Source organism: Hyla sarda, chromosome 1 (assembly GCF_029499605.1).
Source record: "Hyla sarda isolate aHylSar1 chromosome 1, aHylSar1.hap1, whole genome shotgun sequence".
NCBI lineage: Eukaryota > Metazoa > Chordata > Amphibia > Anura > Hylidae > Hyla > Hyla sarda.
Genome location: NC_079189.1, coordinates 297156013 through 297172422, shown reverse-complemented (window position 1 = coordinate 297172422; position 16410 = coordinate 297156013). Strand labels below are relative to the sequence as shown.

The 16410-nt window shown below is 41.2% G+C and overlaps 1 protein-coding gene across 1 annotated transcript in view; it reads left to right on the top strand.

The window, feature by feature from the left end:
• The first annotated feature begins 15214 nt into the window (after positions 1 to 15214).
• The window catches only part of MADCAM1 (mucosal vascular addressin cell adhesion molecule 1), a 46821-nt gene continuing 45625 nt past the window's right edge, over positions 15215 to 16410 (top strand). Inside the window, exon 1 of the mRNA XM_056562817.1 lies at positions 15215 to 15269. Within this exon, the coding sequence (XP_056418792.1) occupies positions 15215 to 15269 (55 nt within the window). The remainder of the gene's footprint in view (positions 15270 to 16410) is intronic.

Below are 16410 nucleotides of genomic sequence, written 5' to 3'. Positions count from 1 at the left end.
CTCTAAGACTATGTTAACATGGTGGGATATCCGTGCAGACATTTTACTGAAAGCGCAGTGCCAACAGAACATGCCGGTGTTAGGACCGCTTGGAAATGTGCTGTCTCATAGATGGCAATGCATTTCCTTGTGGAATCTGCCAAAAGAAAAGACATGTCTATTCTTTCTGTGGACACCGAAATAGAAATTTCCGTGGCAGAAACATCTGGAATGGAAATTCTGCTGCGTGAACAGTGCAGCAGAATCCCATTGAGATCATGCAGAATTCTTCTGCGTTAAAGCACCCTTCTTTTTCATGTTTAGTTTACTAAATTTCTGTTATTTCGTGTGCTCTTAGCTTTCTCTAAGATTTTGTTTATAGACTGGGTTTCCTGAGGAAAGAGCCCTGTAAAAGTATGCTACCTTTTTGTCCATTTAGGCAACCAGACCAGGCAAAAGGGAGACCAACAAAGTCTGGAGGATCCAAGGACTGTGCAACAAAGGTTTCCCTGATAGTCTCCTTGATTCAGCTACTGGTGGTAGGTTTGAATTCTCTTCCTTCTTGAAGTCTCCAGATCTATACACACAGATTCAGAGGCATCTCAAAACATCCAAGGTGGGAAGATCTTTTTCTTCGGAAAAGACAGGATGAGGAGGCAAGACAGGTAAAGAAATCCCTTGACTTAGATTCCTGAAGCAAAGGTATGTATGAACCTCTGAAGGACTCTGTCCTGAAGAAATTTGGTCTAGGGTTTTAAGGTGGAAAACGCCTGGAGTTCCCAAATCCTCCTAGCAGGTGATACTGCCAGCAGAAAGGTCAGTGTCCAGGTGAGATGCCTGAACTCTGCTTCCTTCAGGGGTTCAAAGGGGGGAGATGCTAACCCCTTAAAGGAGTACTGCAGCGAAGGTTAACAGGATAGGGGATAAGTAGCTGATTGCGGAAGGTCCGACAGCTGGGATCGCCCCCGCTACTGGTAGTAGTCTACTTGTTGTCTACTGGTAGACGGCAAGCGCTCCATTCATTTCTATGGGAGCGCCGATGATACCCGAGTGCTGTAGTCAGGTCTTTTCTGCGCTCCCATAGAAATGAATGAAGTGCATGCCGTCTGCAGTATGCGCTCCTCACTGAGTGCTGGGTCCCGTCCCAGAGATTGTGGTTGGACCCTGCAATTTATTCTCTATCCTGTGGATAGGAGATAGTTCTCCTTTAAGAACCACAGACCTATCCCATTCTGGAATGGGCTTTACAATTGTAGGCTTAAATCTCTCTGCTTCTTTCAGGAACCTCTTATTGAGAAGGTCTTGAGAAATGGGTCTTTGAATACAGACTGAGATAGCTAAATCCTGGACCCTAAAAGTAGAACACCACCTTTTATCCAACGTACCCTGAAGAGACTGAAGGATAGGCGGGTGAAATGGATCTGCAAATGCCACCTCCTTGCTAGAGTGCCAGGTATTGAAGATCTTCATGATCCTGGAGTAAGCCTTCTTAGTAGATTCTGCCCTAGAAGGTCAAAGGGTTCTCAAGAACACCTTGATAGCCCTTCTAAAACTGAAAGGGACCAAACAACCTCCAGGCTGTTAGGCTGAACCAGTGCACATCTGAGCAGAGGGGAGCATCCCACATCACCAGTGTTTGTTGTGTAGGAAGCTTCCAACATTGCCCTCAACTAATCTAAATGGGTTGGGTAAACCAGGAACTCTTCAACCAGATTAAGAATTGACTGTGCATTGTCCTCCCTATACAGGGAGAAAAACCTTGGGTGAGATTCAACTCTGCCCAATTCATGATCATTCCCATCTCCCTGCTTTGTTTATGTAGAGTACTGCCGTTATGTTGTCTGACTGGACTCACCGCTTTTCCTTCGCCTGAGGGGCGAAGTGAAGAACTGCAAGCCAAATTGCATGCATCTTGCAGAGATTGGAGTAAAATTTCTGCTTAAGAAGAGTCCAAGATCCCTGGACTGGAATTCTTACTAGATGTGCACCCCAGCCTACTAGGGACTCGTCTGTAGTCATTATGACCCAATCCAGTTGGATCACAAACCCTCCATCCTTGTGCTGCCACAGTCACCTGAGAGAAATGCGAAACTGACAAGACAGGAAGCATAGAATTTGGGGTGTAGTCCCATTTGGAAAGGACGTTCATCTGAATGGGGCAGAGGTGCCCAAGGAACTGCTTCCGCGGTTGCTGTCCTGAGCCCCAGCATCTTCATGAGTGTCTGTATATTTACCCTCCTTGGAACCCAAAGGAACACTACTGTGCTCTTACCTTCTTTCTCTCTGCAGTAGGAGTGATGCTGATGCAGTGGATGGTGAAACCTATGTGAAGGTGTTGGGTGAGGACTGGTAATGATAAAGGATTCAGAAGCCATTCATCCTGGTACAGTGTGATGGTTAACCCTTAAAGCATGAGAGCAGCCACAAAAGCTACCACAATCTTGATTAAAGTGTGTGTGGCAGAAGAGATGCCAAAAAGCAGGGCAACAACTGGGAGGTGTCTGAGCACCCTGGAGACCAGGACTGCAATCCTTAAATGCTTCCTAAAACCAAAATTAATTGGGACATGAAGGTGCGCATCTTTTAAGGTTCAGCGTTGCCATAACATCCCCTGACCGAATAGTTTCCATGCGAAACCCCTCTTTCCTCATGTACCGATTGAAAAATTTCAGATCAACAATTGTGCGAAAGTTCCCCGAAGCTTTCGGAACTAGAAACACCAAAGTGTAGGTCCCGGATCTATGATCCTCAGCCAGCACCTCCTACAAAGCACCCTTGCCCAGGTACTCTAGAATATAATATTCTAAAACCGCTTGTTTCTCTACAGGAAGCAACCTTGTGTTGACAAACTTGTCCGGAGAAGGTGCTAACATGTCTATAGAGAAGCATTTGGATGTAATTTTATGGACCCAAGGTTATTGGATGGCTTGCTTCCTGGCATCTAACTTGTAGTAGATGGCCTCCGACTGGAAGATAAGAAGAAGGAACTTCAAAAAGAACCGGAGCCACAGCAGGGAGAACGGGGGAAAACCAAGAGCTTCAAGGAGGCCAGCAGTCAGGAGGAGGACTTCTTGAATTTATGTTTCATCCATAGGAGTGCCTTGAACCCCTTTTCTACGCTCCCCAGTTTCTTTGGGGCCTCGACTGAGAGGTAGACTTGACATCACGATTCTGTCTGCTTCTGCCTCAAATGGACTGCTGGGGAAGACTCTCCCCCTTTTTGTTTGATAGCCCCTCCACAATAATATATTTCAATAAATGTTAATAACTGTGAATAATAAGGTGTTTTTTTTTTCTGTGGCCAGCTGTAGATGGGTACTTCTATGGAACAATATATACCACAACTATGCATGATTAGTGTAGGTCTAAGTTAATGATCACTTGGGGGCTGCAATAACGCGGCTAAATATAAAGAAATCATTATTGCCCCTGGTGTAAATACATCTAACAAGATAAAAAGCTAGTGGCAAAGAGAAGTAAAGGACTGTGCCATAACAGTTAATGTATATCACATGTCAGCTGACCAGCTAACAAGTGAACCCTTAATTTCAATAAAAGTCATAAACCTTCCATTTATAACGTCTGTCAGTTTCTTGATCTATTCATGATCAAGTTTTTGCACAGCAGCAATCACAGCCTCCCAGACACAATTCAGATAGGTGTACTGCTTTCCTTCACTGTAAATCTCCCGTTTAAGAATGGCCCACAAGTCAAGTGAGGAAGGGGCCATATCATAATTTTTTCCAGTTTTACTGCCTTTTATGACTAATCATGTAGTGGGGTACTTCGATGCATGTGATGGGACATTGTCCTATGTGAAAACCATGGTCTTGAAAGATGCAGACTTATTCCTGTCACACTGCTTGGAGAAAGGGTCTTCTAAAAAATGGCAGTAGGTTTGGAGTTGATTTTGAGTACATCTTCAAACCGAAAAGGTCCAATTAGTTTATATTTGATAATATCAACTTATCTCACCTTGCTGGCAAGTCAGCGTGGAACATTACTGTTCCATCCAATATCAATACATTGAGCACTAAACACCTTTTACTTCTGGCCACTGCAGGTACTTTGCAGTGCCACCAAATGTTTTATGGTTCTGTAATCACACCACAATAGCTTAGAGTGCTGCATCCCCCTGAAAGTCTTTTTAACAATTTTTGGCTTTCCAGAGTTATTTAAATCTCTTTTTGGCCCATTTTGTCTGAGGAAGCTGCTCAATTATTATGCACACCTAGATATGGGTGGGGTGTTCATCTCCTTGGCCACACTCTTCCTCATTGCACAAATACATATAACATGATGTGCTTAAAGCAGTACATAATCCTGATCGTGTGCATATAATTTTTTATGTGTCTAGGACCTATTTATCCAGGGAACAAAGCATTTATCTGCTGCTGAGTTACTTTTTCATCTTGCTGGCTGGAGGGGGCGTGTCTGTCTCCCTCACAGTAATGACTCATCTGCTCTGAGTCTCTGGAGCGAGCCTGGGCAGTCAGCCAATTACTCCTCTCTACTATGTAACCCTTTTCTTTCTGGGTGTATGTACATTCCTATACAGGTATGGGTATGTGCAGAGCATTACACCCTTGTCAGTAGTACAGACTAGGGTGCAATGCTCTGCACATACCACCCATGTGTATAGCAGTGTGTGTATGTTTAATCCTATACAGGTGTCTGTAGAAGACCCTAGGGTGCAATGCTCTGGAGTCTGCACATCTCCCCCCCCCCCCCCCCCCCATGTGTGTGTATGTAAATTCTTATATAGGCGGGGGTATGTAAATTCTTATACAGGTGGGGTTATGAGCAGACTGCAGAGCATTGCACACTATAGTCTGTGGAAGACACTAGGGTGCAATGCTCTGCAGTGCACTTAGCCCCATGTGCAGAGGCCCTGGCTGGGAGGATTGCTGAGATGCAGACACTTACAGACCCAGCCGGGGCCGGGCTACAGTACAGGTACAGTCATGATCCTCCAGGGCAGGCTACCCGGGCACCACAAAATGGAAAGGGGGGGGGGTGGTGATGGCAGGGTGAGGAGACATAGGAGGGGCACAATCCCAATACAGCCCTCTAATACAGAGCTCTATGCTGCTGCAGCACAAGGGACAAACTGCACAGAGCTCGGCTGCAGACCCCTCCGCGCTTAATAGCATGAAAGGTAAGGCCTCGCTCACTGCTCTAATCCCAATACAGCCCTCTAATACAGAGCTCTATGCTGCTGCAGCACAAGGGACAAGGGACAAACTGCACAGAGCTCGGCTGCAGACCCCTCCGCGCTTAATAGCATGGAAGGTGAGGCCTCGCTCACTGCTCTACAGGTGCTAAATTACTATGAAACCTTGGTGTGTGTCCCAGAGGCAGCGGGGGAGGGGGGGAAGGTTTAGACCAAAACTCGAGTAGGGCCGTGAGTGTTTTCCGCACTGCCTGTGTGTGCACGCTCCCTGTGCTCGTTCACAGGCAGTGCGTGCCCGTGCATACACTCTACATGATACTGCATGGATCACCTATACTGGATACCGGCACGCTTTACGGACGGTATCCAGATTGCTGTAAAATCTAGACTAGTCTGGCTGGCTAAAAGACAGGTGACCCCTAGTGGTGGCTATTTTGATCTTTAAAGGGGTACTCCAGTGGAAAACCTTTTTTTTTTTAAATCAACTGGTGCCAGAAAGTTAAACAGATTTGAAAATTATAATTAATACAGAGGGTGAGGGTGGCACCTAACGGAAAATGAAGTGCAAAAAATATTTCAATGGAAATATCCAGGAATGTTCATAAATAATCAATGTTCCTAATATACATGATAGAGACAATCCATTGTAAAAACCTGCTCCATGCGTTACGGTGGTGCCAGGACGCAGATAAGTAGTTCACACAATATATGTAAAAAAGGAATAAGTCCGGCAACTCACCGTTGATACACTGACTGCTGCGAGGCTCAAATTATGTTCATGAGGCGGAGATCAGTGTGGGAAGCTCAGAGGCGATTAACCGGTTGATTTCATGCAAAAGCACTTCGTCCGGCCTCCGAGGAACATGATTTGAGCCTCGCAGCAGTCAGAGTATCAACGGTGAGTTGCCGGACTTATTCCTTTTTTACATATATAGATTTGAAAATTACTTCTATTAAAAAATCTTAATTCTTCCAGTACTTTTTAGGGGCTGTATACTACAGAGGAAATGCTTTTCTTTTTGGATTTCTCTTCTGTCATGACCACAGTGCTCTCTGCTGACTTCAGTTGCTAAAATGGACAGCAGAGGTCAGCAGAGAGCACTGTGGTCGTGACAGAAGAGAAATCCCAAAAGAAAAGCAGTTCCTCTGTAATATACAGCCCCTAAAAAGTACTGGAAGGATTAAGATTTTTTAATAGAAGTAATTTACAAATCTGTTTATCTTTCTGGCATCAGTTGATTTTAAAAAAAGTTTTCCACAGGAGTACCCCTTTGATTTTGGGGGAAAATGTTAAAAACATTTTTTAACAGTTGTATATTGTGAAATGGCATATTATAATGAATCCTGCAATATATCAAAAGTTTTCAACAATGACAGTGCCATTTTAAATCTAATAACTTAGATTTAGAGTTGGAAAATATGCATAAAAATAATATGGTCAAAATACTGACTTGCTAAATAATTGTGCAGTATCCATGCTGCTTTTTCCATCTATTGGTGGTCCAGTACATATTTATTTGCTGTTTTGTAGTTATAATAAATTTTAATTAGACAACTGCCAAGTTGTATAAAGATGTGTATTGCACACTTTCAGAACAATTCTTTTATCTGGACCACAAATGTTATATTCAGTCCTATCCAATTATCCCTGTTATTTCCTTGCATTGTTACTGACCTGTAACTTACCCTTCAACAACCCTGGCTTTTTCCATCCACTTTACCTGTTAAAGATGTATCATATGGTCACAGTGTCTCTGTGGGTTGCTGTGTTTGTATAAAGTAGCTTCTTCCTTCTAATCTCATACAACTTCACAAATGAGTTTGAAAAAAAGTAAATCTATATATGGTTGAAAACATACTGACCTACAGAATAAAGATAATGGCCCTGATTTACTAAGAGTGTTGGGTTTTTATTACTGTGAGATGGTGTTTCAGACTTGCATAAGTCTACTCTATTTATGGGGACACAAAGTCCAGCGAAATTCTGACCAGCTTTTTCTTGGTGGGAATTTCCAGCCATTTATTCACAGGATTTTGTGGGAAATTAATAGTAAATAGGTCCATAGGTGAAAAAACGCCCATTTTCTTGCTGACCATGTACCTTTTTAGGTTTATTACAAAAAGGTCTGGTTTACAATAGTAAATCAGGCTCACAATCTCACTTTCACCATAAAATGTAAAAATGAAGCATCTCTCCACCTACCAAAAACTTGCAAAATTGCAACAAATTCACCCCACAAATATTTTTTTTGTTTTGCCTTAGGTTTTTTGTTAAAATTTGTGCCCATTCTTCCTTACAAAAGTCTTCCAGTTCTTTGAAATTTCTGGGCTGTCTGTCACGCACTGCTCTTTTAAGGTCTATCCATAGATTTTCAATTATGTTGAGGTCAGGAGATTGTGAAGGCCATGGTAAAACCTTCAGTTTACGCCTCTTGATGTAATCCCCTGTGGATTTCAAGGTGTGTTTAGGATCATTATCCATTTGTACAAGCTATCCTCACTTTAACTTCAGCTTTTTTACAGATGGCATCAAGTTAGCATCCAAAATGTGCTGAAATTTTATTGAATCAATTTTTCCTTCTACTTGTGAGATGTTCCCTGTGCCACTGGCTGCAATACAACCCCAAAGCATGATTGATTAACAGTTGGACAGAGGTTCTTTTCATTAAATTCTGTTCCCCTTCTTCTCCAAACGTACCTTTGCTCATTCCGGCCAAAAAGTTCAATTTTAACCTCATCAGTCCACAGAACTTGTTTCCAAAATGCATCAGGCTTGCCTAAATGTTCATTTGCAAAGTTCAAATGCTGATTTATTAACTTTCTGGAGGGATTGTGCAGTCAAACGTGGGTTTTGAATTGTTTTTCTCACAATCCTGCGAGCTGTTCTGTCTGATATTTTTCTTGGTCTTCCAGATCTTGCTTTAACGTCCACTGTTCCTGATGACTGCCATTTCTTAATTACATTCCAAACAGAGAATATTGACATCTGAAAACGTTTAGCTTTCTTCTTATAGCCTTCTCCAGCTTTGTGAGCGTCAACTATTTTCAGTTTCAGATTTCTAGACAACTGCTTAGAAGAACCCATGGTGCTGATTGTTGGGGCAAGGTCAGATGAGTCTGGGCATTTAAAACCTTTGAGATTGACATCACCTGGTCTTCCCAGATGATGATGGGGAACAATCCATGACACTGGCAGATCTCAGCTTTGCAAAGGGGGCAGTGCATGCTATAAATTCTGCAGGGTGCCCAAACTTTTGCAGACGCTATTTTTTGTTTTCTGTTATTTTGAAAGTGTAAATGATGGAAATAAAATCTAACTTTTGTTGACATATTATAAGAATGTCTAATCTGTAATTTGATGCCTTTTGGAGATTTTTCTATCTTTCCTTCTTTATGCACATTAAGACAAATTTTTACCTGGGGTGCCCAAACTTTTGATCCCCACTGTATCTGCATTCACGTGTCTTGTGGTAAATAAGGCCCTGCTCATCCTACCTATATGTCTAGTTCATTGCATGCAGCCTTAATACCCAGATTCCTTGTGAATTTTGTGATTTGCTTGTTGTCTGTGTCCTAGATTTTTGGGGTCCAGATTGTCTAGTAGAATGAAGAGAAATATTATTTTGGCAATGTTACATAAGAACTTGAACTTTTATTTATATAACGACACTACGACATGTAAAAGCAGTAAATGACGTATTTTGGTTGTGTTTCACCCTTAGGGTATGTCTACAGATTTTGTGCAGAATTCCGGGTGCTGAGTTGCGTGTCGGAATTCCACAATGTGAACTCCTACCATTAATGTGAATGGGTCTTCCGCAGACCTGTTCACACTGCAGAATTTCATCCGCGCAAAATTGATCCGCGCAAAGAAAGAACATGTTCTTTTTTTGCACGGAAGTCCGCGAGCACTGCATAGCCTTCAATAGTGACGGCGCAGTGTCGTCCTGTGGCGGCTGCCAGGATGGAATCTTGGCTCCCAGAATTCTGTGAGTGGAGATTTTGTTCGAAATCCGTAGTCTGAACATACCCTTAGTCAGTATGTCTAAGGGTGAGTTACACCCGAAATGCAACATTGCTACGCTGGAATTTCTCTTCTTCCTATTCTGTTTGGGTACAATCCTACGCTGTCTGTGCTGTGGCTGGGCTACATTAGGTGAGATGGATCTGAGTATCTGTACAGATTGTCTTGTATTTCCTTTTTATTCTACTAATACTTGTCTTGCCTCTGCTTTTCCATTATCTATACAAGGGTAAGGATTACTGTAAAGAGTGCACACCACAAGATCAATATTCATATAAGTAACAAATTTTATTAAGTATCATATAAAGTTTGCAAAAAAGACACAAAAGGGCTAAAATCAATTAAAAGCCCTCAATTGAGCAACCTCTACAACATGGGAGAGGGGCCATGAATCCCCTTCTCACCAAAGTCCCGTCCCTCTGTTGTACAATACAATGGCTCAAGCAGTGGTGCTAACTAATAAGATGGTACACGTACAGCATCAATCTATGTCACCAAATAAATAATCCTAACATCAAATGAGAAGAAATACACGGTGTACAAAGAAAAGATAAATAAATACATATCACCAGTGCACAGCAACCACAGAACAAAGGAGCCGAGATGGTAAGTAGCGGGACGGGACCCCTAAGCCCCACGCGTTTCGTCACCGTTTGTGACTTCCTCAGGGGTGTTGTAGTCCACCTGCCCTTGGGGTCTTATATATCAGCATAGTATATTGGGTAATACCTGTCAGGTGAGTACATCGAGGGTCAATCACGCTGTGTATAGTGGAGCCGGCGTACACTTCCGCCTCCGCCACCCACTTCCGCTATGTGTGCGTCACGAGAAGTGTAGATCATGTGACCACCTAGTGGTCACATGATCTCTTCTCCTTGATATTGACTGTCATGTGCGATAGTGCCGCATCCGGGAGTAAGTGCGTCCCACGTAACCGAACGGTCACGTGAGGCGTCATGTGATCACATGTTGTTAAGAACTTTGTTGTGCCTTGGCGCATGCGCACCCCATATGTTAGGACACCAGGTAAGTACATAACAATGTACACAATTTGAACTCAATAATAAAGCTGTAATATGCATGCAAATTGATGGTAAATGAACTGGCCCGTCACATGATATAGACGTTATATAAGAAATAAAAATAAAAAAATATATAATTAAATAAATAATTGGGAATAGACAATATACATATATATATATATGGATAATAAGTGAAGAATAGTACGTGAGTAATGAAAGATAAATAATAAATAAAATAAAAATTGCAAATAATAATAAATAAATGCATACATGAAGATAAGAAATAAATAATGTATATATACTTTATTATGAATAATAAGTGTATAAATGGGGAAAAGTGGATAGGCATATAGCCCATGTGTGATCAGTAGTTAGAATAAGTTAAAAAATATCTAAGTAATTCATACCAACGACTATACATATGTGTGTGTGTGTGTGTGTGTAAAAAAACACACAACCACCCACACACATGTACATTAGTATATGTGCAAAGTGAAAGAATAAAAATAAAATAAATAAATATATAATAAAATTAGTAATAAAATTGGTGCAAATAAATTGTCCATATGATTACTGTCAAATCCCAATCATGATAATAATAAAATCTAACATGTGAAGGTCTTCGTCCAATTTGATAACCCACCATGCATGCAATATCAAAAATTAGATATATATATCTCTCCGACAAGGTTTGGTCACCATTGATGTATCATACCTGGTATCTTATGCGGATAGAGGATAGTCCAATATCCCCTTAGTCTCAACAGCCTGTGTAACCCTCAAGGGCCTCCTGACTAGGTCAATGTAAGATCAATCAATATTAAGATAATATATAAAACATTAATATTCAAAATTCAATAATTATCCAAACTGGGCAAGTGGCGTCCTCTTCTTATTGAATGAATGCAGTCCCAGGTCTCCATAATGGAGTCCACATCTGCTTTTCCATTATTCCTGAGCTATGTCTGTGTTCAAGTTTCCATCCCAACAATATTCCAGTTTTTTTCCAAGTACAACATCCCTTTTGTTATATGTCCGGATCTTACTGTTTTGACATCCAAGAACAGAGCATTTAATTTAAAAAATCAAATTTCTCACGTACTCAGGCTTTCTAGTGACTCTTAACTTACCTGTCCTTACTGGGTACTACATTGTTACACCATCTGCAGTAGATCCCAGACTGGAAACTGGTATTGATGTCAGGCAGTTAAAGGGGAACTCCGGTGGAAACAAGTAGAAAACATATGTTTTCAAATCAACTGGGACCTGAAAGTTAAACAGATTTGTAAATGACTTCTATTAAAAAATCTTAATCCTTCCAGTACTTATTAGCTGCTGTATAAAACAGAGAAATTAGTGAATTTCTTTTCTGTCTGAAAACATTGCTCTCTGCTGACTCCTCTGTTCATGTCAGGAACTGTGCAGATTACAATAATACCCCCATAGAAAACCTCTCCTGCTCTGGACAGTTCCTGACACGGACAGAGATGTCAGAAGAGAGCACTGTTGTCAGGCTAGAAAGAACTTCACATATCTCTCTGTAGTATATCTGTAGTATACAGCAGCTGATAAGTACTAGAAGGGTTAAGATTTTTAAATAGAAGTGATTTACAAATCTGTTTAACTTTCTTGCATCAGTTGATTTGAATTTTTTTTTTCCACCGGAGTTCCCCTTTAACCTACATATGCTCTAGTCTAACGTGTAGTACTCACTGAAAACTTCCTGAATATCCCCTCCAGTAGCACATAAGCAAAACGAAAGCAAAAAAAAAAAAAATGACTTCAGAACTCACTTTCCAAAGCAAATTAATAATGATAAATGTCCCCCAAAGTGTTGTCAGTGGCAGCGCCCATCTGGTCTTCTGCATTTTTCTTCATCATTGCACATTTTTAGTAGTTGTACTAACACCCATATGCTAGGCTACTTACAAACATATGTACATAGGTGAAAAGCCCAAACTAGGACATAGAGGTTTGATAACTGAGTGCAATATCAGTATCTCTTGCATTATCAAATGAAAGACACCACCATTATCCGGCTTTAATTGCAGAGTAAAGAATAAAGGCCATATCCTATTTATTTGCAATGATTGCCAATGTACTATACGGGATACATAACTATACATATTATTAACCCTTTAAAGGATGCGTCCAGTTTCCATTTTTGCATTTTTTTTTATTTGTCTCATTGTCTTCTAAACGCCATAACAATTATTTGTACTATGTAATGACACCCTTCATTTTACCATAATACCTTACAGTAAAGCAAAACAAAAAATTATTTGGGGGGGGGGGGGGGGGTAATGGGAAGAAAGCACAATTCTGCTAATTTGAGGGGGTGTTTTTATGTTGTTCACTGTGAAGTAAAACTGACATGTTATTTTTATTCTGTGGGCTAGTATGATTAGTTTATGTTATGTTTTACTAAAGAAAAGAAAAATGCTTTGCATTGCCACATTTTGATGACTATAACTTTTTTTATCATCGGGTCTAGAGTTATGTGCAAGCTTGTTTTTAAGTGCTGTAATCTGTAGTTTTTATCAGTATCATTTAGGATTACAAAGGACTTTATGATGATTTTTTATTTAATTCTTCCAGGATGTGATGTGACCAAAAATGAGCAATTCTGATATTTGGTATTTTGTCATTTACAGCTAAATCAAACACATTGGCCCTTATTTACTAAGAGTGGAGTGTAGGTTTCTTTGTGAGTTTTTATTCCCTACAATTTATTTTCCACGGTATTTACTAAGGTTTCCCTACATTTTCCACTTTCCCTATACTTTGCTTTTTTTTTTACACATGCTCTGATCTGTCTGGTTTTCCTCAGCTCAAATTCACCACATTTTCTGTGGAAACCTTAGTAAATATGTTGGGTTTTTGTGAAAATGTCGAGAACACGCCCCTTTTCAGAGACCACACCCCCTTTTACCGGCAGCCACGCACTATTTTGGAGACCATGCCCCCTTTTCCCGGCAGCCACGCAACCTTTTTCGGGTTTTCTTAGCAAAATGGAGCGTTAGTCTGGGTTTTTTCAATTCTGGTGCAGACAGAATTTCTGGCGCAATGCGAGAGAATCTGTCACACAACCCGACAAAACATGTCAGGTTTGCAATAGTAAATGAGGGCCATCATATTTTTATAGTTTGGGAATTTCCACATATGGCCATACCAATTATGTTTATTTTTAAATTTAGATATTTTTTATTTAAAAACTAAGAAAAAAAGGATCATTTAAATTTTAAGTCTATGAAGCCTTTAACCAGCAACTGGACAGATAGCAGTGAGCCAGGAGCCATTCTCTTTATTCCAGGAGTCTTGTGGTTTGTTCAAATGCAACTTTGCAAATGTAAGCCGTGCTACCATGTTCTTTTTAGGAAAGGGAGGCTCTCTCATAGCAGACCTTATAAACAACCCATACTTGTTTAGTATTTTTCTAATTCTGCTTTGAACTTGCACATTTAACATGTTAACTTAGACTTGTAGGGTCTGAGATGTAGCTCTTTATTTTTGTGCAATTTTTCTGGGCATTTTCATGGGGTGAATTTGCTGGAGCATGCGATTGTCAAATGTCTTAAATGTTTTTCACTAATGAATAATCTTTTTCACTGATCTTAGATCATTGCTAATGTCTGTCATCCTTTGCGTTGTGTTAACTAACGCACAGCTGAATTCTTCAGATTGGAAATCTGCCCAAACTTCTGCTTTTATAAAGCTGGTTTTCTGATGATCAATTCGCCAAGGGCACTTGATTAGCAGAACCTGGCTGCTACCTACCCTCTTATATAGGTATGCACCGAAATTTCGGCTGCCAAAAATTATCTCCTGTAAATGCCCCTTTCGGCATTTTCGGCTGATGTATTTTCATGCTGAAAATTTTGGGGGGCGAGTTTGCTCTGTACAGTAATGACAGTGGGGTGCTGCAGACGAGATCTCCGGGGTCCCCAGCGGTGGTACAACGGTGTAAATTTTAGGACATCAGTCGTCAGCCGTACCTCCGTCTGGCAAAACAGCATCCCGCCTCCTCCCTCGGACCAATCTCCGTCAGGCGTCAGCCGCAACTCCCTCCTTTGTCATCCTAAAGTCTCTCATCCAAAACTCCGTCATCCCTCAGACGAAAAAACTTCCTGCCGTGTAGCAGGCCGAGTCAGTGTCGGCTCTCTGCTATATGGGTTCTGCTGTACATGCTATACAATGTCTGCTCTGCTATACAGTGCTGTGCAGCGTCGGCTCTGCTATGCAGCAGGAAGTTGCGTCTGAGGGAGAATCGTCTGAGGCATGACGGTGATTTGGATGAGGGAGTTGTGGCTGAAGGATGACAGCGATTGGTATGAGGGAGGAGGCGGGACGCGGTTTCACCTGACGAAAGACAGAGTTGCGGCTCACGACTGATGGCAATTGGTCCGAGGGAGGAGGCTGGACGCTGTTTTTCCTGACAGAGGAAGTAGTTGCGGCTGACTGACGGTGATTTGTCAGAGGAGGCGGGAAGCTGTTTTGCCAGATGGAGGTCGGAGTTGCGGCTGACGACTGATGGCGATTGGTCCGAGGGAGGAGGCGGGACGCTGTTTTGCCTGACCGAGGACGGAGGTATGGCTGACGACTGACTATGTCCTAAAATGGACACCGTACGGCGGGACCCCGCGATCTGACATCTTATCCCCTATACTTTGTCCATGGGCAGAGTACCCCTTTAATGATAGCATGCTTATATCTTGAAAGTGGAGAGGAATTCAAATACACAGAATAGAAAGCTGTAGAACCTTTCATTAATTGAAACTGATTAAGTATTACATATACAATACCAGAAGCCCCTTTCTCAATATCTGCTCTATTTTGGGATTCTGGTAAAAAAAAAATCCCTTCATTTTCTCCACCCCTTCACATCCATTTCCCTGCATTCCAAAGAGTCCCCATTATCAGTAAATGTCATGTGAAGGGATATATATTGGCAGCAGGATGAGGATAGAAAGTAGACAGAGGAAGGAACCACTCATAAGAGAACTTTGAAGAACAGCCATGGCTTCTAGTTTACTCAGCTTCATCATCCTGCTACTGTTCATTCTGAGCAATGGTGAGATAGATTAAAAATCTCTTTATTCCCTGTACTATTATTTACTCTACAACATAATTTAAAAAAAATTATTTCATTTCCCAAGTAAGTATATTTGCTTTATTGACATGATTTAGTTTGAATAATAGTGTTAGAAAGACCTCAAGGAGTTCTATGCCATTGACTTTTTGTGTTCATTTTACTTAACACTAAGGATGAGGGCTGCATTCAAACACCTTTCTGACATCACTAAAAGCAAGGGACACAACCTGTCAGGTGCTTCTAAACATTTTATAAATATCCATCATGGTAATCAAACAGGCTTTAAGATATTTGCATTATAAAAAGTCATGCAGTCACATCGAGGTGATGATCTCAAGCATCTAACCTGATCAGCTTTTATGAGGAGGTGAGCTAAAGACTGGACCTGGGTGAATCGCTGGATCTCATAGATCTTCATTTCTCCTAAGCATTTGATACGGTGCCACATAAAAGGTTGGTACATAAAATGAGAATGCTTGGACTGGGGGAAAATGCATGTAAGTGGGTAAGTGACTGGCTCAGTGATAGGAAACAAAGGGTGGTTATTAATGGTACTAGTGGGGTACCACATGGATCAGTTTTGGGTCCTAATCTTTATAATGTATTTAATGACCTTCTAGAGGGATTATATAGTAAAGTATCAGCCTTTGCAGATACGAAGCTCTGTAAAGTGGTTAACACAATAGAGGTATGTGCACTGTTACAAATGAATTTGGATAGGTTGGACGTTTGGGCTGAGAAGTGGCAGACTAGGTTCAACACAGATGATTAATTTAAGGTTATGCACATGGGGAGGAAAATTCCAGGCTGGGAAAACTCTGGGGACAACTGGCATGAAAAAGGACTTGGGAGTTTTAGTCGAAAGTAAATGTACCTGTATCAACCAATGCCAGACAGCTGCTGCCAAGGTGAATGAAATCATGCGGTGCATCAAAAGAAGCATACATGACAAGGAACTAATTCTACCACTATACAAATCACTAGTCAGACCACACATGGAATACTGTGTACAGTACTGGGCACCAGTGTACAAGAAAGATATAGTGGAGCTGGAGAGGGTTCAAAGATTAATAGGGACTAAACATTGATCAAGGGATTTATTTGGAGTTGGGAAGGAATT